Consider the following 21,423-nt stretch of genomic DNA (forward strand, 5'->3'; position numbering starts at 1 on the left):
ATGTTGATGAGCGCTGTCTCCCTGAAGGATGTTGAGAGAAGATAAGGTATTATGCCTATTTTGTAAGAGTGAAAATTGAGAGATAGAGAAGGCAAGGAAATTGTAAATCACACAAGAAGTATAGTAAAACCAGAAAAAAAATGCCAGGACTTCAGCTTTCAACTTCTGTTCTTTATCCACAAAGCCATTTTTCTCCATCTTATAAGAAAATGTAATGTTTTGACATTCTGAACATGTAGATGGATGCTGATGAGACGGACTTAGAGTGGCAACCCTAGAGAACTAGTTGAGTTATAGGGCTGGTCTAAACATGCAGTTAATTGAGAATAAGGTAGGGCATGAATTTGAAATGAAGCATGTATTCTTGATTAACTCCCTCTCTAAAGGCTTATGAATGCCTTCTTCTGAAATGACTTAATCCACTTGGGAAGTGGGTTAAGATACTCAGAATAAAGCACACTTACTCCAGGAAAAGAGCAACCCCACAAAGAGTTAATCAGGAATTAATATTCTAAAACAGCTGCCTTGTAGTAGACATGCTGCAGGGCACTCACAGCAGCAGGAACAGCAGCCCAAATTCCGGCACTTCACAAAGATATTGTCAGAGTGATCAGGGGAATAAGTTCTCAGGAGGACAAGTGTTTTTCTTCTCCGTCATTCAATATATACCCCATTTTATCAAGACTGCCAGTAAGCAAGAATATTTTGTCAACTTCATACCCATTAGAAATGGGATTGAAAGCACCAACCCATTTCACACCCACTGTCACAGTGTCATTAAAGATATGTACGGCACCAGAGAGCAAACTGCAGGACAAACAGGCAGTGGTTCTGAACTGCCTACCCCAAAGCCCCAAAATGGAGCCTGACTGTCAGAGTGGCAGGACTCAGACACTCAGAAATTAAACTTCTACTAGATACTTCAAGTTGAGCACTAAAAAATGGGAGGTTTCCAAGTTCCCTGCAAATCTTGGCTTGTCTTCTTTCCACCCTAAGCCACAAGACACTGGCTTATTTATTTTTACTAATACCAAAAAACATCTATTATAAATATCACACAAACCCCACATATCTGTGGCTTTTGAGAAAACTGGTTTTGTAGGCTCTGAGGGGCACCATGAAAAGCTACTTCCAGAACTGACTTGCCTGGAATGTCTTTTCACTGCCCCACAGATTTAGAGTATAAAAGAGCCACCGATACTGGTCTGAAGAATATCCAAATGGCTTATTGTGAGAATCTGGATAGCTCATACATGGGCAGTGAATGTATTTCCAAGAAACCAGTAGCTGAGTATTTCGTATTTTTCAGAAAGAAGAAGGTAAAAGAATGAATTGAACTCCTCAGTAAAAAAAGCCAAAAAACGAAGATAAAAAAAGGAACACTCAATCTAAAGGCAAACACCCAGAGGATAAACACCCTAAGCAGAGAAAGGCTGAGAAAGAGAACAACTATAAAAATGAAGAGATTTTAAATAGTTAGGGGATCTTTTCTGTCCTGCTGGCAGTATTCCCCTGCACGGGCAATCTATCTGCATCTACACACAGAGATGGGTGATCAAGAGGTGCATTTTTAAGACACAGAAACCTTGTAAGAAGGCAAGTTTTGCAAGAAAAGCTAGATACTCATCTTCTGTGGATGTGCATAGCTCTGCTCAAGTCAGCTGTTCTCTACTGATTTGTAGCAGCTTACAAGGGGGTTAATACCTTCAGAGTGGCAAAAATTAAAAAGAAAGACTTCAAAATAGGACGGAGGCTGCATTCCTCCAAGCTCCTACATGAAGCACAGCGAGACAGACGTGAATCTGACAATGGACACTTGGCTTTCAACACAGCAGGCTCAGCACAGCTAGAATTTTCTAGCCCTAGGGTGCCAAAATACATCCTTGGACCAACATCTCTCTCGTCAGTCTAAACTGAGAAAGCAGCATGCTCCGGCTACAAGGGCTGCCAAAACAAAACAACAGCTTGAGTGGCTGCCAAAAAGACATGCACCAGCTGGCACTTCAGTCTAGGACTAGTCGTAAGACCACCACCCAAGCATGGCTTTTCCTCTCCAATTGTCTCTATTATACATGCAACCCAGGAAAAAGTATGCTGAGTCACAGCACAGCAAGATCTGTTAAAAATGTGGATTCAATACATTGTTTCACATCAGTAATCACAGTATTAGCATCTAGTATATTTTTCGGCCCTAGAATATTTTTATAGCTAATAAAGTGGTACCATATTTGCTAGTTTATAGCTAATAAAATGGTACAATACTAATTCTTCACATTCTCCTGCTGACTAATTTGGTTAGTTCTATCTCTTGGTAAGGCTGGTGGATGTGGACATTTATTTTCATCAATAAAACAATCCCTACAAAATTCTGCAGCTAAATCACACTGCCAAAAAAAGCTATTGGTCAGTGGACACATTTTTTTTTCCTTCTGGGACTACAGGCAGCAGTGGAAGAGGCTCCACAGGATAAGCTGTCAAGAGAAACTCCTTCCTTCACAAATTAAAAAACAGCAGCTTGCTGGTCTCTAGTCCTGCCTGTGAGACAAGACCTTGCTCCACAACTCTGGCTCTACGCTTCTTCCAGTTCAAACACCAGCTCTGCACATTGTACGTGGGCCCATCACAGTCTTCCCCACCATCTCTCCCCCAGACCAGCTCTTCCTAGAAAGGACAGTTTATGCTAGAATAAGATACCCTAATTCTGAAAGTCATACAGTAATGTGTGATACGTAATCCCTGCTCCCAAACATGATTCCTTCCTTTCTCTTTTTGCTCTATCTCCTTAGCAACACAGTACTGTTCGGCACGGAAGCCTCTGCAGGAGAAAGAGGGAAGGTAACTATGATGAGAAGAGAATATATCGCTCAGCCATCTTTCTTACCAGCTGTGGATTCTCCACTGTGGGATGTGTTCATTCCAGCTAAGTGTGCTCTTAGCTTGCTGTCAAAAAGAAAACCACATGTGCACGAGTGCGCACACACACACAGAGGAATATATACCCCAATAGTCTAGCACTAAGCTGCTATCTCCTAAACACATATTTATGCAGAACAAGTGAGTGTCACTACCCAGTCTTCCTCTTCCCCTTGGACAGCTGAGGGCTTGCACTGTGTGAGGAACATAACCCTGTGTTTCTGAAGAGCAAAATTCCTGGGGAATGCTAATAACCAGCACATCCCTGATGTCTGGAAGGCACTAGGGACTTGTACACTGCTTTCCACACTACTTTTGCTGATTCTTCTTTCTCCCCTGCTGCCACCAAACCACACACCATTTGCAGTACATATGGTGCTACTCAAACCAGTGGTAGTTTGCCAGCTATAACTAACAATGTGATCTGTGGGCTGTATGGTGTTGGGATAGGGCTGGGACAGCAGAAGAGAATCACGTCTTCTTATCTCTTTTGCTTTAAAAATTGACCTGTACAAAGAGAATATTTAATATCCCTTTGATGTCAGCCAGAAAGTCAGAGACACAAACACATCTGAAAACAGCCTGAGAAGGGAATTGCAGCCAGACTATGTGCACAACATCCCCTTTCTTTGCTCTTTGAATCACCACTTTCATGCTCTGATTGCCAAGGTATGGCCTTCACCTCTGAACAACAGGCATATGTTTTGTGCTACATCAGTGTTGTTAAAAGAACTCCAAAGGCTCCTTAAAGTGTAGCAAGACTGGATGTCTGAGGGAGTGACCACAACTCCTGTCAATAATGGTGGGTGCAATAAAGGGTAGCAGTTCAAATATGGAGAAACTGTTCTCCAGCTGGGAACCCTGGCTCAGGAAGAAGGGTCTTTAACATTAAAAGTCTGCCTAAACAGCTAAGGACAAATTTAGGCACATGTTTCAGTGCTTGCTTGAGGTGACATCTGCAATAGGTGGTTAGTAGAGAGATCTGTGAATGAGAAAAGAAGGAAAAATAGTGGGATGGCAGAGTGGGCCGAAAGAAGAACAGGCAGGCACTCCATGAGCTTGCACAACTGACTGGGAGAGTAAAGACAAATCTGTCCTCTACCACCACACACAGATGGTATGTGCATGGAGTTTAACAGTGCACAATGCCCAGCACTCTTAACTTATTAATAAGTATTTTTCCTTCATCTACAGATTCAGCTGAAGAGCAGAAAATGCATTAGATGATTGCAGGAATATATCTCTTAACTGCAGTGACTGAGTTGGCTGCCAAAGAAAAAACCTAGGTAGGAAGGGATAATAGTAGAGGGGGATGAATGAATACTTAACAAAGGGCTGAAAGAGACTGAGGAGTTGAAAATACTGACTGTATTTCTTTAGACCTGTGCTCAGAATATTGTCTGTCCTGACACAGAAACCCTAGGGCTTTGTGTGCATGTGTGTGTGCATGTGTGTGCGTGTTTGTGGGGCCAGGATGGTTAGTTTGTTCTTCAGAGGAAAGAAAAGAGAAAGGCAATGCTTTACATTTAAAACGGAGAACATAACTGTTTTTCTTCACAGAGGTGCTTATACAAAAGCAGAACTCCACAGGTCCCTACTTGGCTTATCCTGTCCCCCATTCTGAGCAAACAAAAAATAATCCAGGGATAAAACAAAAGATAATCCAAGAGGAAGCCCTCCATGGGGGAAGGGAGACGGGAAGAGGGGAGACAAGGGCAGAAGAGCACTTAAGGAGATGAAGCTCTTGGAAAGGCAGGATGTGAAAATGATCAAATTTCCTTCCCATAAAAGGATGGGGTCCCTTGTTTATGTCCCACACATCCTCTCTCCACGCATGTTCTCTGCTGCTCTGGTGTACCCAGAGGCTTCCTAGAGCCTTTATTGTATTACAAAATGTTTCCTTATCAGAGCAGAGAACCTTAGTGCTGCATTAAAAAGATGGGTAATTTTCTTAAGCCTCTTTTAAAAATATATATAAATAGGATTAGCTGGATAACATGTTCAGATGCAAGCACATTATTTGATTACTCAATAGTGGATCCAGGTTTCACCCAGGGCACTGCCAGTCTCCAGCTGGGGGGGTACAAGGGGGAGAAGTGCTCATTGTTCGATCTTGTCAGTGCTGTCAAGAGTCATTACAGGGGTAATTGCTTTTGCTCCACCCTAATTTCTTATCAATTGGGATCGGGGATGGGGAGGAGGGTTTTCTTTTGGTTTTGTTTCTAAATTCAAAGAACCCAGCTTTCAAAAATGCTCAGCACCAAGCAAGGATGACCAGATTTTTCAGACGAGTTCATCATTCATTCAAGCAGCTAAAGCAGTGAGGACTGCAAAAAGCAATCAGCAGTGAGCGGCAGCAACCATGGCTCTCACTGAGAGCTGCTGGGTGCTCAGCTCACCAGGCAAAACTGGCTTCTCACTTCTGAGTGCCCAGAGGAGGACTGTTGCATGACAGGCTCTTCAGGAACCTTGGCTCTGGGCACCTGTCAGGCTCTTAAATCTGGGCCCACACAGAATGAAGGTGCAGAGTATTTCCCACATCAAACAGATGTCAAGGGTGAGATTTAAAACTGTAGGAAAAGATTGGCTAATTAGCAGGAATGTGCAGAGATCACTGATCCTACACAAAACAACCCCATGAACTTGAATTGTAAGATGTGCCTAAATCACTCTTGTGCTTTTGAAAATTATGCCCTTTGCTGTCTTTTATTGACTCTCCCCTGTTACATCTGGGGAAGCATGGAGCCCTGGACTTAGCGGTAAGTGAAGACAATGATCATACAGAAATTAAGTGCTTTTTTCCTAGAGGTTTCTTATAGATTTGAGGCACTTGTGGCACAACTCCCTCCCACTCTGTCATACATCCACATACTTGTGGGGCCCACTGGTTCTGTGAAGCCCACCCTGCCAAAATGCAGGCAGCCAGCAGTGGTGTTTGGGGTAGTCCTTGACGCAGAGCAAACAGAGGGAGCTCTGCCTTTGTGAGGGCACCAGGCTTATAGGACCAGGAGACGGAAAGCTGTGGAGATGCTTTGTTGAGAGGTCCATCACTGAAGTGGTCTAGGGCCCTCTGGGTGTCTTTTCTGCTTTAAGAGTGTTGACAAGAGCTGCCCTGTGGACTGAGTCTTGTGCCCACAACTGACACCAGCAGGTTTCAGTCAGACCTACACCCGGTCCCACATCTTTCTCTGTGCTGTGGGATGGAAACAGCTTAGGCTGCTTAGTAAGTATTTGCCCCTCTGCCAGTCTGCCTGGCCACTCAGGCAGAGAGGACAGGGCCAGAGCGGAGGGGCCCTCCTTGGCTCAGGGATTGAGGCACTGGGAAAGGAGGCCAGAAGGGGCCTCTCTGCTTGGAGCCAGGTCTCTTGTCTCGGGGAGCTGGTGGCTCCATGCCACTCACAAAGTCCACATGTTGCTTGAACACCGTGTTAGGCAGCTGCATTACCTGTCACAATGGTTGCATTTAAAGGGCTTTGCACCCGTGTGCTTTCTGTAATGCCTCGTGAGCTCGTCGCTCCGTGCAAAACGCCACTCGCACCCTTCCCACGAGCACTTGTAAGGCTTCTCACCTGCAGAGGGGAGGAGAGAACAGTCAGCGTGGCAGTAGGATTACTGAGCACTCAACTTGCAAGCTGTGTGTCCTCCCACCTACGCCTCTGCCCATTCAGGCAGGTTAGCCCGTCACACAATTCATGGCCAGTGTGGGATGGAAACAACTTAGGGCTTATGATGAATTGTACTGAGGATGGATCTAGCCCAAATTTTACTGCTGGTAAAATACTTGCACAACATTATATTCCAGTTCTAACAAAACCAGTCAATTACTCTTCAAAGAAGCCCTCAGAACGTCCCCAAATGCCTGCCCTGCTGTGTGGCTGGAGCCTGATTTTCAGCCAGCTTTTCAGCTCACTCTACCCTTGCCAGATGAATTACTGTGGTACCTGTGAGTGGCTGTACTAACATCTGAACACACTGCAGGTGTGCACCACTCCAGAGTGACCACCACTACTGCATTGCATGCTTTACCCCAGCTGCCATTTACCTCCCCATGTGGCCAGAGTCACTTCTGTTCCCCTCAAGCTTTCACGCCCACTGCCCCCTAGGACTGCACCTTCTTTAGTTGCTTCTGACAACAAAAACTGTTCCTTGGTTCAAGAAACTATGCATCAGGACAGTGACTGCGAGAGGAGAAATGTTTTCTTCTTTAAATCAGATGGTCCTTCAGGCTTTTTGCACTACACCTTTCCCAGCCATTATTCTGCCCCAAAATATTAACCATACCACTGAAGGTGGTCAAACGGTGCAGTGTTAAAACAGGAGAGATTCTGGTCTGTTATGTTCATGTCTACCTATCTTCTAATGCAAACCAGTCTCTGCGGATCAAAGTCTGCCATGGTGTAACATCCGTGGAGTCATTAACGCCTTCTGATGAAGAATTCCAAGGTCTCATGCCTCCTCTTTTCCTATTCAGTGTACATGTATTCGTGTGCATGCAAATTTATCATCTGCCCCCCAGAACACATGCTGTAGTGCATCTCCTCCCGTATGAACTCCATGTCACTTCCCCACGCAGTCAGCACTGTATGGGTGCATTAGAAGAGGAGAGAGTTGAGATAAAATGCAAATAAGAAATCACTTTCACTACGAAGCTTCTAACCTGGGTATTATAAACAGAGAAGGGATTATTACTTATTTACTTTTTCTTAAAATTGCTAAGAAGGTGATCTTAAAAAACCCACCACTGACCAAACTGAAGTTGCAGTCTGTATGATTTCTCTATGCCAGTCACGTGAAACAATCACTTGGCCACAGCAGACAAATTTCTCAGTGCAGAGACGCAGATTTCTATATTTAGTATGTCTATTCAGCAAGTAAAGGAGTGAGATCTGATTATGGGAGACCTATGTATTTCAAGGTGACAAATTGGAGAGGCCAAAAGAGCAGGAAAAGTGAAAAGGGCAAGAGAATTGCGTCAAAGTACATTTTAAAAAAAGCTGTTCTCTGGTGAGTGAGTTTCTGCAGACTTCTTATTGCACTAGCAGCTCTGCTTCACAGAGAACAGCAGAGTGGGCTGAGACATTAACTGGAGTTGAGCCATTTTACTGGCCTCTGAGAAGTTTCTTTGGCTCAGTAGCTCAATTAAAAGATTCACTAGGGTGAAGCAATGAAGAGGGGCAGCAGCCGGCAAGACTTTGCCAAAATATCCATTTGTCCCTCAGTCCCTGAATGCCAAAAGGCCAGCCTGGATGTCTCTGTTTGTGTGCCGCAGTCCAGCATGGGAAAATGCCCAACAGGACAATGGACTGAGCCAACAATAACACCACCCCACTTAGATTGTGCCTGCCTGGTCATCTCTGCAGACTTGCCTTTTGTTCTTTTTTTCTTTTAATAGGACTTCTTCAGGGGGAAAAAAAAAGCAAGAAACTTCTTGTTAGTGAGCCAAGTGCTGGTGTCTTGTTTCTGGGCTGGTTACTCAACTGTATGTAATTCAAACATTGTCACCAGTGCTGGCCCCAGAACTACAGTTGCAGTGCTCTCCCCCACCAGCCCTTGACATCCTACCTGGCATACTGCATCTGCTCTCCCTTTCTCAGAGAAAAGGGATTTCCCCAGCCCTGGTCATGTCGATGATGGCGCACCAGTTTTGCCTGAACAGCTCATGCACTATATTTAAAAGCTGTCAGTAAACAATCCTCAATGATAATTCAGCTTCCTCAGTTCTCTGACGCTCTCTAGTGCCTACCTTAGAGTGGAGACAGCAAGGCAGATAAACCGCCTTGCAGTGCATGTTTGCTACACAAGCTGTAAAGCAAACGCAGAAGACGGCTGCTCAGCCAAATCTGGTAGGTACAGCCAGTCTGAAGGATACAGTTGCCTACAGAGCAGAAGGGTGAAGGAAAAACATCCTGGGCTTTCTGTGAAACAAGGGCTATTAGGACCGAAGCCGAGTTTGGCTTGTTAACATTTGTCAAGAGTTTTGAAAATGTACAGTGCTATATATAGGTTACGAGAGACAGAAATGCCAAGCATGATTACTGGTAAACCCAGGGGATGCCACATATCTCTGTTACTTGCTGCAGGGGCTCCTCTCTCCAGTGTTCCTGGTCTGGCATTGCACAGCCCTGAGCTGAGTTTGTTTTCAGATGCTTTTCCTCTGTAACTCAAGCCCCGTTCCACAAAATGTCAGACACTACCTCTTTGTGCTCCAGACAGCATGCTGGCGTACATTGTTCCACACAGCACAAGATAAACGCAAAGGAGCACGATGACCTTTAAAGCCATGTCAGACGGCTCCTTGACCCAGAGACCTCAAAGAGGTTAGATTTCCTGCCCTCCTGCAGCTACTCAAAAACATGAGAGGGCAGGAGGAGAGAGACCTCCGTATCTCTGCACGTGAAGACTAGGAACAAACTGCTTCTTTAATGGCTGCTTTCACCTTACCCAAAAATGAAATGAAAGCATGTCTTGCCGAGATGCACATATGTAGGAAGCATGGGAACGGAGAAGGGGGGGAGGGTCCTCCTACCTCACTACTGGCAACGGCAGGGAGAAGAAATGGGAAAGATCCTTTCCATGTGCCAGGCTGCTCTTCTGTTGTTGCAGAGGATTAGCAATAGTAAAAGGATAGATGGTGAAATCCTCCTCTGCTGAAGGCAATGGCAAAACTCCCACTCACTTCTACAGGGCCAGGATCTCCCCCTTTTTAACAAATTAATTATAAGCTTCAAAATCCAATTAAAAACAGGAACATCACGGAGCTGTGCCACACTGACTTTTTTCAGGCTCTAATTCCTCAAAATTAATAACCTTAAAACTCGTGCCTGCGAGCCACTCCCAGGAAGGAGGCTCTACTCCTTAAGTCACCTTTATTCAACACAAGGATCTGTGCAGTGCTTAAACAAATCCATAAATCCACATTTACACAAATGCACTCAACGGAGGAGCCAATGCATATCCAAAAAGAAGCCAATACCCAGATATGCAGCTGTTAAATACTCAGCTGTTTCAGTTCAGAACGTGCTCGACACTGTGGGGCTGGTTCAGCTTTCACGCATCCGCAAATGCACCTGGGAAGGGCAGGCAGCCAGCAATGCAGACACACATTCAAGCAGTGAATTATGCAATTTTCTGAGATGAACACTAGTGTTAAAACAATGTACCATTTGCTTATGGAAAATCTTCTAGAACTGACCCAGAATAGTGGCTTTCAGCTTTTTCCATATTTTTCCCTGGGAGGTGGAGATGGCTAGCTAGTGATTTCAAGCTTGCTGACCACATTCCAGTTTCCTTGGGCAGCATGTGCATCAGAGAGCAGTGCAGCACAGTAAAGGAGAGCTGCAGAGTGAAACAGTGGGTACGCAGGACCCAACATCCTCACTGCGTGCGTTTGAAGAGTGTTATTTCTGGCTAGCCGCAGCCTGGTCTTGTGGCCTGAGCCCATCCGTAGGTCAAGTGTGCCAGCGGTGTACTTGCAGAGCACCTCTTGGGACAGGCCATCGAAACCATGCTTGCACTCCGTCCAGGCTGAACCAAAGCACAGCGAACAGGGGCAACCAGAAGACTCACCTCAAAAGGGGACACTTGATCACCAGAAAACACCCACATGGACACACCCTTAGCTGCTCACTGAGGATCCCCGAGAAGCAGCCTGCGCATGCCTGCGAGCTCACAGAGCACCGTGCTGAAACCTACTGATCTAGAAGGACCTTATGATCAGAAAAGTTAGTGGTACAGAAACGCTATTAGCCCTTCAGATATGCTTTAGGGTTTCAGTCCATTGTGACTGCATACTTCTGTGAAGCAGCCTCTCTTCACTGTGGCTCTGTCCTATGGTCCATAGCCCATTTTAATCTCTTCATCTTCCTGGACAATATTTTCATACCCTGAGACTGGGGTACTTGGGGAATAGGCTTGCTGTTTCATTTCCATCTACGGCACATCACACAACCTAGCTCTTCTTCTAAAAGTACCTCCAAAGCACACTTCAGTACAGTCTGGCCCTCCATTCTCTTTATTTCATACAGCCTGGTCCAATCTTTAACTGGAGGACAAAGACCTTTGCAAATTTATGGGAAGCATGCAAAAGTGAAGCTAGAATTTGTAAGTCATAACAGAAATCCATCAGACTTTGGCAGCCCTGAAATCGGGTCACTATTCCTTTGGTGACTAAGACAAATGCAAGACTAAATATTAGGCACCTAGTTACAAAAATAAACAAATGACGGGTATAGCTTTCTCTTGAAAGCCAAAAATTTATCATTTGAAAATACGAAAGAGCCAAGCACACAATCCCAGCAACACTACTGCGGTAAACAGACACCAGGTTCCCAGCAAAACATGATTGATAGAGCTGGGCTGGTTCTGCGATGGAGACACCGCACTGGTCCTCGGGACTTCTCCCTCCATTTTCTAGCCTCTGGCAGTCTTGGTGAGTTTCGCCTCGCACAGCCTTAGATATTGAATGCCATCATCTGAAATAGCCACCTATGGCCCTTTTTCAAGTTGATGGGGAGGCAAAGGTATGTGCAGAGTGTGACACATCAGACCCCAGCCAGACTGGAATCGGAGGTGAATTTCTCTCCTTTGATGGTACAGGGGACTAGGCAAGCAGCTCAGCTGCAGCCAGCTGTATCTTTGCTCTCTAGGCACAAAACAGAGAACATCAGGTTTTCTCTCCAACACATACTTAATTGTAAATGCTATACAAGCCTTTGCAATAAATATTCCTTCACAAAACACAGCAGGGGGATGTTGTCTCTTCTCAAAATCCAGAGACTCCCTGTCCTTGCCGCCTACATCCCGCAGGCACCCTCTAAGTCCCAGGGATATTTCTTTTGTAGGAGTAAGGCAGCATTTGCTACAGACATCTCACAGTGGTGTTTCAACACAGACTGATTAGTAGAAACATTAGGTTACACGATGCAGAGGTGCATAACCGAGATCAGCTGAGGACACTGTTATGATCACAAAAGTACAGCGCACAATGGACGCTGGGCATGTTATACATCTCCTATCTGCATTATTTAGCCCCAAGGTTAAAAAGTCATGAGTCCAGTCTCCCACAGAAATAATGAGATTTTAAAGAAGAAAATAATATTTAGAGATCATTTGCTTTCTGCTTTGTAGATAACCTAGGGCCATGATTTTAAACTTCTCTTTGCAGCCCTGCAGGCTAGAAACATTATGAAATACAGAGAAAGGAGTTTGCTCTCTGTTCCCTGGATTTCAAGAGCAGGGACTTTAAGAAAACCCTCCAGATTTTGGGATGTGCACGATAAGATCACAGAGTTGGCAATGCTGTGGGGTGAAATCCTGGCTCCATCAAAGCCATTGGAAAAATGCCCATTAAGGCTTGAGTTTCACCCTGTATCTTTACAGAATTAAAAGTAAACGAAGATATTATGATTATCCATCCATCTCTATTTCGTCATCCCTCCCCTGCACCCCACCTTAAATACCACACCACAAACATATGTCAATTACAGTGCACTTAGTAAAACAATCAAGTAGTTTAAGCCCACAGTCCTGCAGTGAACTTCAGAGGAGAATCACAGTCAAAATCCTTGCTGGTATCTCTCCATGGTACAGGAGAGGTACAGGCTAAAACATGGTACAGTCGTGGGACTCCTTTTGTCAGTATGATTGATTTAGCAAAAAATGCTTAAAGAAACTGAGGGAAAAAATTGCAAATCCTGTCTGCATACACATTTTGAAGGCCATTCAAGTAAGATATTTGTTATACTATGTTTTAAGAGCTCCTTAATATCATGCTACATAACTACATAAAACTAGCACGCAAAAGTGTCTTTAGAAAACAACAGAAGCACCTCCTTAAAAATCACCACGTGTTCTAATCCACTGTGAATTATTTACATATAGTTTCAGGATCCAAAAAAAAGGTTTTATGAGAGAAACACAAAACATTTCCTTCCTTTTCAAAATCTATGATTTAAAAACTATTCAAAATGAAACTGGTTCTAAAAGCCTCAATGGCTAAAAATATGTATTGAAAGACAGCTTTAGCTACGCTTGCTCCAAGACTGGTGTTCCTGGAGAACCAGACAATCTGCAAGTTACAACTGAAAAAGGAATTAAATGCAAGATTTCTCGCCTGGATTTCTCCTATAAGGAAGCTCTGGGGGCCTGAGCCATGCAAAGAAGAGTGTGAAGAATCAATGGCTTTTTAAGAGAGTGTTTTAATGACTTTCCTCACCGCCCTTTCTGAGAAATCCTTTTGGGACCTGTTGTTCCCGGGCTGGTGACTGGGACCGTGCTGCTGCAGAGAGCAGCGGTGTCACTGTGGGGTGACCCAAGGCATCCTTCAAAGGCCGGTGCCCATGGGGATGCCGTCGGTGCAGACGCAAGTCGCTCAGAAATGCCAGAAGCCGGTGCGGTTTTCGGTGAGAAGCAGCCCCCCCAGATCGCCTTGCAGAGAAACACCAGGCAGGCATTCGTATTTGCTTTGCAGTTTATTACGGAAGTCTGCCACAGCACAATGGGATGCCTAATGTGGAACATCACGTTAACAATATTTTATATTTATGTAGCACTCTTCGTCTCCAAGGGTCCCTGAGAGCTTTACAAGCTACATACATGGCATACCAATGAAGCTGAGCCATAATTCTTTTAATTAGCTGAACATCAGCACACAGCACATGGCACAACAGAAAACATTACTGGTCACTCCTCTCTTCCTATGGAAAGAGCTATGTGATAATTAATAGAAGCATGTTGCAGAAGGACAATCAGTTTTAAGGACTCCTGAAAAAATGTAATCTAACCAGACGGGTCTCCTTAACACCCATGCCTGTCCTCCCTCATTACATATGCACACTTTGTCAAATATGAGACACAGAAGAGGAGTAGCCCAAGACCTGCTCCTTGTTAAATATCCCCACTCTCACACTAGATTCATGGCTCAGGCAGCTGCACTGCTCGTGAGGTTACAGAAAAGCTAGTGAGCAGCTGCAGTTCAGCGCACAACAACATCACCCTCTTTTTAAGATTAATAAGTTCATTTCTTTAGCAAAAAGGAAGAGCAGGCTATTTAATACACACATCCTCTGGAGATCAATGCTAACATCTAAGCGTATGTGCGTGCAACCCATCAACCAGTAAAACTAATTACAAAAATCAATTTCAGATACTTTTCTGAGCCTTTCATTCCTCAATATACTCCTAATTGATTTTTGTCAGAGAATAGAAAGCCTAATTATTATTTTTATTATTACAAAGGAATGCAAGGGGGGGGCAGTGGTCAGTGCTTAAGTGGCTCACCAATGGTTTCTACCCAAAAAGAGGAAAAAGAAAAAAAAAAAAAAAAGGCATTTTATTCACAGTTTTGCCACCTGCTGGAAAGATGGAAAAGCCTTTGAAAGGGTGACAAAGCACAAGAGAAAAGCTGGCAGGAGACAGTATGGGGCAGAAGAGGAATGTGACAGGATTGTGAAATACACAATGTGAGAAGGTTGTACCTATTTTTAGATGGGCAGGGATGATCAAGTGTAAAAGCAGTACATTTCCATGAACTATGTACAGCTCTTTTCATCCAAAAAGGTCAGCAGTGCCCTTATAGAGAGATGGCTCTGATCATGTCTATATTAGAGATGGGGGGAAAGAGGTTAAGAACCAGACCCAATGTCCAATCAGTCTTTCTACAAACTTCAAAGCTCCAGATTAGCCCCTAAGGGCCGTGCCAAAGCTTGTCTACCAAGCCAGCAGCAGTCTTCGGCACGTAGCCATTCCGGACACGAAAAGAAATGAATTTTTGCAGCATTATGTCTTACACACACGCAAGCACCTAACAGACATCCGCAAAGCCCACTTGCCTAGCTGAAAAGCAGAGAAAAGCAAAGCGTGTAGCACCATTCAAAGAAATGGAAATTTTCCATCTTCTGCTCTACTTAGGAGGACGCATTTAACGAGTGCCTGTTGCCATACACGCTGAGCACCAAAGGTGGGGAGGAACACCTGGGTCTATGCAAGACTCCCACCGGGAGCGATGAAGCCTTCAAAACGCTGTTCCCCTTTCAGCCCCCTTCTCCGCAGCTCCCCTCCGAAGGCAGCGCCTGGCTGGCAGGGAGCAGGGCCGGGGGACGGATGGCGGCGCCAGCCCGGGCGCACAACCCGCGCTTCTGCCCCATTAATTGCCGGCACGGCCTCCCCCAGCCCCGGGCCCTGGGGACGGCAGCAGAGCGGCAGGCCCAGGCAGGCACCCGGCAGCAACACCAGCAGCAAAACTACCCAATTAAGCCTCCAGAAGGGGGGGGGGGAGAATTAAAAAAAAAGAGAGAGAGAAGAAGGAAAAAATAAGGATGGAGTTGCTTGGCAACAGGAGGGCAGAAGCAGCTGTGCAGCAGGTCGGGCCGGTACCCAGGCGGCGGGCTGGCCCATTAGCACCCCGCACCTCACGCATGTCGCGCCGGGGTCTCCTAGTAACCGCCTGCGCACGCCGGGCTGTTGCGCGCTTCCCCTCCTCTCCTCCTGTTTCTCCCCACCACGCGAGGCACCGCTGTTTGCCCTAATTACACATTCGCTGCTGCTTCAAGCTGCCATTACTTTGGTCCCCAGAGGAGCGGCAAGAACTTTAAAAAAAATCTCCTCTAATAAGGGCTTTTAGTTTCAGATTCAGGGGAGCTCTGCGAGCTCAAAGATGCAAGGCAAGGTGGCAGTGGCAGAAGGAACAGATGAAAAAGGAAAAAAATTCAGCAGCTCCCCGGGTCAGATTTTTCCAGGACCGTGAAATATATTTTTTCCCTCTGTTTTTTGTAAGTTATCCCAGAGGGTGAACAACGGAGACAGCCCTTTATGGGACACGGTGCATATTTACATAATCTGGAGCAGCGTATCAAAGATGTGCTCTTTGCACACCCACGTTATAGGCCAAGAGTTTCTGACAAATTCCAGGCAAAATATAAAGGCAAATATTCCAGGCACAAAATAAAACACATGTATCAGGGACTAGAACTGAGGAAAAAACATTTAGAGGAAGACACCCCCTTTTTTAAATGCTAACATTTTAAATGGTTTTGCTCCGTATTTTTGCTAATGACTGTGGGGTTTTGCTCCAACTATTACAGTGCTCATGTTTTTCACCATCTTCATTTTCTCCCTTTTGCCACTGAAAAATCAGAGAAAGATGACCAAAAATATATGATGCAGACTGGCAGAGACAGCACAGGAATAAAACACAAGGGGAAAATAACATACACTCCTTTCTGCTTCCCAGCCTTGTCAACAACAAAAAGAAAAATGGAAGAAGACCCAGGATGCTTTCATTCAGTCAGATTGGGGGGTGGAAGCGGAAGGGAAATCGTGTGCTAGGGCTTAAAAAATACACTGGCAAGTTCTCCCAGTGAAGCCTGCCCTGGTGTCAAGGCAGGGCTACCTACACCGGTGACAGGCACATGATGTTTCTGAGGGAGATCCCATCCTGGTGCTTTCTCCCTGTCCTGGGGTTGGAGGCGGCAGAAAGGTCTTGGCAACGCTGCTGGGCAAACCTTGGTGAACCAAGCAGCCTGGTCTGAAGAGCACAAGGCAGCGAATAAAGATAATTAATTCTACCGGCTAGGAAGTTTCCTCAGCTGGATTTTGGAAAAGGCACAAGTCATTACCTGTCCTTAGCTCTAAGGGAGGTAAAGCCACCCAGCTGGAAACCACCCAGGTCATTCCTGCTGCCAGATGAATGTAACTAAAGGAGGACACAAATGTACTATGAAATTCCATTGCTGGGTGATGCTGCATCTTCAGGGACAAAATTTTTTAAAATATAGAGGTTTTCTGTATGAAACACATTTCCTAACACACATTCAAAGCTGAACAAAGCCTAGGAAAAGAATCACCTTTGGGATTCTATGAGTTTTGCAAAGAATTATTTGTATCACATGTACCACATTCATATCAAAGTCAGTTTACAACAGATCATAGCTTAGTCCATTTAGGTTCATTTTTACCCAGATATTCAGAGATAGAAGTCTTCTACTCAAAGACTACCTTCCACTACATAGGCCAAGTTTTTAGCTAAACTTGTTACACTGAGGACAGCTCTTTTCTCCCTGCCCCTCCCCAACACACATGCCACATTCCCCTAAAAAACAAGTATTTTTCCTCCAACTTCCAAAATAACAACCAGGAACCACACTGGAAAAAGACCAAATGTGGAAAATTTCACTCTGAAGAAGGAAAAGATTTGCAAAGTTACAGGTGACCAACAAGAAGACATCCAAATGGAAGTTTATGCAAAATTAACCATAACACTGTTCCATGCAGTTACATACTGAACAAAAGTACATGCAGATGTGTACTGTGTTTTTATAACATCCATTTCCAAGAACTAATACAAGCTTCTAGTCCACTAATGATCGCTTATGGTCGTCATAAAAAAACTAGAATGACATTGCAAACTTGTCCAGCTAATCTATAAAGTTCTCTCTGTTGGTGGTAAGAGTCCAGACGTACAGGAGGAAGGAATAAATATCCGCTAAGCCTCTGAATGTGCACTGCCATACAGTGAGGACACCTTTCTTTCAGAACTCAGCTGGGGATCAGCTTTTATCTTGAAACACATGCTTGTCACCATTAGCTTAGCTAGCATGCCTACAAATGTTTTTTCAGCACTGAGTTTTTGCAGCCCCAGTTTTCAGTCCTGGGTTTTGAAGGCCAGACACCTTCAAGCACCAAATCTGCCCAACACAACATTTGGGTGCCTACCTACAAACGGGGTCTGCTGGGATTGCAAGCTGGCCTGCAGTGTTTTAAGGGCTTTTAATTCTTATTAAGCCTTCTTATCATGTATAAAGCTGACCAGTGGAAAGATTTTGGTTCTGCAGTGACACAAAGGTTTTGGTCACTCTCAAGAGACTTGTGGATAAAGCAGGTCCCATGTAGTATTTTGTCCTCCTCTTTCCGAAATGGCTGCACTAGTCTTTGAAACTGCCCTCACTTGACATCCTTGTCTCTCATTCATTTCAATCGACTGCAGCACATCACCATTCAGTGCTTGACATGTGGTAACCAACTGGCTTTTGAGAGTGGTGTTAGACAGAAGTTTTCTGAAGACATGAAAACACTTTCTCCAAAAATGCAGCAAAACAGAAAGAGACAATTTATTCATTAAATCCACCCTGCATTCTCTGCATCATAAGCTTGCCCTTTAGCTATCTTTAAGTACATTTTTTTCAGCCATTATTCCTGGTGCTAATGCAGGCCTGGTTGGTCTCCCTACCCACAGTTGGTCTGTGCTATATGGTGGGCACCACCTACACCATGGTGACCATGGTTTTGTTTGGGAGCCCACCACCCTTAGCAGAAGTGTGGATGCCTCCACTGTATTTAGGTCAGCTTCCACGAAGCCTTGCAGTTCATCTGCTCCCGCCTGCAAATTGCTGCTGCTGGTACATAGGTATGCGGGACCATGTCCGCATAGGGTGTGAAAGCCAGGCTCTGGATTAGGAGAGGTCCATCCAGGCTCCTGGCTGCTTTCCCAGATGTGACCCAGACTCAAATGCCCACACTGTGCTTAGGAAGAGCCTAACCCAGCACCTGCTTTTGAGATGAGAGGTAGCACACTTGGCTTTTCCTGCCCAGAGAACTTCAGCTCTCCCAGCCAGCTCAGGCCCTTCTTGTCCAGCAGGTCCACCTTAGCCTAAAACAGCATCTCTGAGCACACATCTCTGATTTCAGGCCTCATGTGACCTCACATACTTCAGAAGTCCCAGTGCTTTGGACAAATGGACAAGAAAATCATAGCTTCTCGTTGTTAACCTGCCATTTGTGTCCAGTGTGGGACAGCAGTGACACAAGGGGAAATCAGCAGAAGACAAGTTGATAGTATTTTCTTTGAGTCTTTCTCTGTGATCCCTATCATTTGTCCCACTGCCGGGTGCCTCATGGGGGCTCAGGGTTGGATGGGTATAAAGAAAACACTAGATGAAAAACTAGAGATGGCTCCTCCTCACCTTACCGAGGCAGCCTGCCTAACACTTGGAGGCACCTACACTCTCCCTCCTGCAGCTGCTGAACAGACAGCAAACATCACTTGCTAGGCCTCCCTTGTGCCAAAAGTCGTCTCACATGGCAAACAAACAAACAAGCAAACAAACAATACCTATTTACATTTTCAAACCCAAACAGTGAGACTGTCCAGTGCTACTGATTTGGCAAATGATGGAGCAGAAACACAGGACTGAGAATTCAGGTGCTGGCAACTAAGCAATGGATGAACACCGCCGGTGTTTTAAATGGCAAGGGCTGCTTTTGGCAGGGCCTGTCCTTCTGCTGCCTGGAGGTTCACAAAGCTCAATTCCTCAGCCTAATCTCTCACTATAATAATGAAGTGAGGCTCTGGCTCTCCACGGTGAAATCACAACACTCCCCTCCAAACTGACCAAATGGCTAAAAGGCTTCAAAACCAGAAAGTTTTAAACAGCTCGTGATCAGGTTGGGCTTATTTTAATCAGCTTTGATAAACTCTTGCTATGTTTTTACCTCCAAAAATAAAAAAAAACCAAAACAATCCCACAACAAAATACATCTTTCCAATTTGATAAAGCAACTGTACCCCAAAACAAATCCAGCCCTGAATGAAGGTCTTCCTCATACTCGCCTCCTCCCTCAATTTCCTTGCTTTTGTTTCCAGTGGCAAATCCACCCACTGCTTCAGCTGCTGCCATGGGAGCTTCACCATCTTCCATGTCCCTCCATGTGCCCTTGTCAGGTTTCAGCCCTGCACACAGAGCTGGGGACTTGCTACGAAGCCGTGTGTCTCTGTACACCAAAAAATCTTGGGCTTTGGCTTTCATTTCTCCTACGCTACCTATACTGTTCTCCCAAATGCTTTTCCCTAAGTCATTCAAAATCTTGCATCCTGCAGAATTGGTGCTATCCTTGACTATTTGCCTTTTCTTTCTCTTCATTTGCTTTCTGTTCACGGGTGCTACCACGCTAACACAATACAGCAATGCAGCTTCCCATTCATGTGGTATCACTGACACAGATAGTCTTTATTTTCTCTATTATTCCTTTACTTTGTATTAATCTTCTTTATCTATCATCCAGCCTACTCTCCTCAATTTGGTCTTTTCCGATTGCTTCCAAATTCTGGACGTTTCCTCTTCTATCTCCAACACTTTGGGAAAACTCTTCTCTGTTGTTTTAAGTCTCATCTCAAAAAATTTCTTGTTCATTAATGGCCTTTCTATTACTCTTGTGTCTCTCGTCTTTTTCTTGCAAATGTAGTAATTTGTCTTCCTGCAGGGTGGATTTGTTTGTTTTACTTACTCTCACCCAGCACTTTGGATCAAAGAACTATATAATTTAAAATAAGATGTCCTGACAATGTGAAACAAACTCCACTTAAATAAGTGTTATCTGAAGATCGTGTGTAGACTCGTAACATCTATTTACATGGGTATTTCCCACTTGTTTAGGCTTTAGAAACCTAAATATAGATGTGAGGTGCCCAACTGCTGTTTCTCAGACTTGAGCTTAGGTTGTATCAGATCGTGGTTTTAGATGGATAAAGAAAAAAACACCAAACCTTCTGATACTCACATAATGCAAACCCCAGCAGAACCCCCTAAGGGTCATTTTTTATCACTATCCCAATCTTAAGGATTTCCTCGTCAGTTTATATGTGATGCTTTATCTCTGGGCAGAAAGCACCCATGCCATCTCATACTTTCCCCTGTATGTTACTGCAAGGAAGGCTGATAGGAATGGTTTTGTCAGGAGACAGAAATCTCCTCCAGAGGTCTTTCAGCTGGGAGACACAGCCACATCCCATGACTAATCTTTCCATAGGTCACAGGCCAGCTCACCCTTAGACTAATTTGCATCAAGACACTCACCAGCAATATCCTGTTTTCTAATTTAGGAAGTACTGATGACTATACATGGGTTTCGGCTCATTCAAATTCCTTCCCTCTCCACTGTCCATTACATTGGCAATTCATCTCCATGCATGTATGAAGGCTGGATGAAAACTTCTGTCTCTCAAAAGAGACAAAATGTCATTGTTTGCACTGATGTCTGCTCCATGAATAACTGTGAGAGAATGTGCTAGGGTTGGATTACCGTGCCAGTCCTGGTGGCTCCTTCTTTAGATGTTTTTGCCTCTCCCTCGCATTGGCAGCATGGTCTTTCCAAACCTACAGCTTACCTTTTCCTCTTGTTTACAGGCCGAGCCGCTATTTCTCCCCTGAGTGACTTCTTTGCTGCCCTCTGACAGTCAGTCCGACCACTGCTCTTAGCTCCTTTACACACCCTTCACTTTAGATGCCCCAGCTTACTTTGAATTCAGTCAAATATTTTCATTTCCCTTTCCATCCAGAAAATGTTTTTCCCTTTCCCTTCCAGATTAAATTCTCTCCCACACAGATGATTGTTTTTCCCTCTCCAAAGGTCATCCAGAAGGTGGTTTCATAACCAGTTCAACCATTGATGGGCCTTACAGCGCTGTCCTGATTCTCTTATGGATGAGATGTGGGAGACTAATGTGGGGGATGCACCAAG

General features: G+C 44.8%; 1 protein-coding gene across 4 annotated transcripts in view; it reads right to left on the minus strand.

Moving 5' to 3' along the window:
- Positions 1-21,423, minus strand: part of KLF7 (KLF transcription factor 7) — a 66,583-nt gene that overhangs the window by 10,334 nt on the left and 34,826 nt on the right. For all 4 annotated transcript variants that reach the window (XR_011324369.1, XR_011324367.1, XR_011324368.1 and 1 more), the window contains one exon: positions 6,359-6,482. Coding sequence is in view for 1 of the 4 variants with exons in the window: in XM_069781706.1 (XP_069637807.1) it covers positions 6,359-6,482 (124 nt within the window). In the remaining 3 variants the exon portion in view is untranslated. The remainder of the gene's footprint in view (positions 1-6,358; positions 6,483-21,423) is intronic.

Source organism: Haliaeetus albicilla, chromosome 4, assembly GCF_947461875.1.
Source record: "Haliaeetus albicilla chromosome 4, bHalAlb1.1, whole genome shotgun sequence".
In the NCBI taxonomy this organism is placed as follows: Eukaryota; Metazoa; Chordata; class Aves; order Accipitriformes; family Accipitridae; genus Haliaeetus; species Haliaeetus albicilla.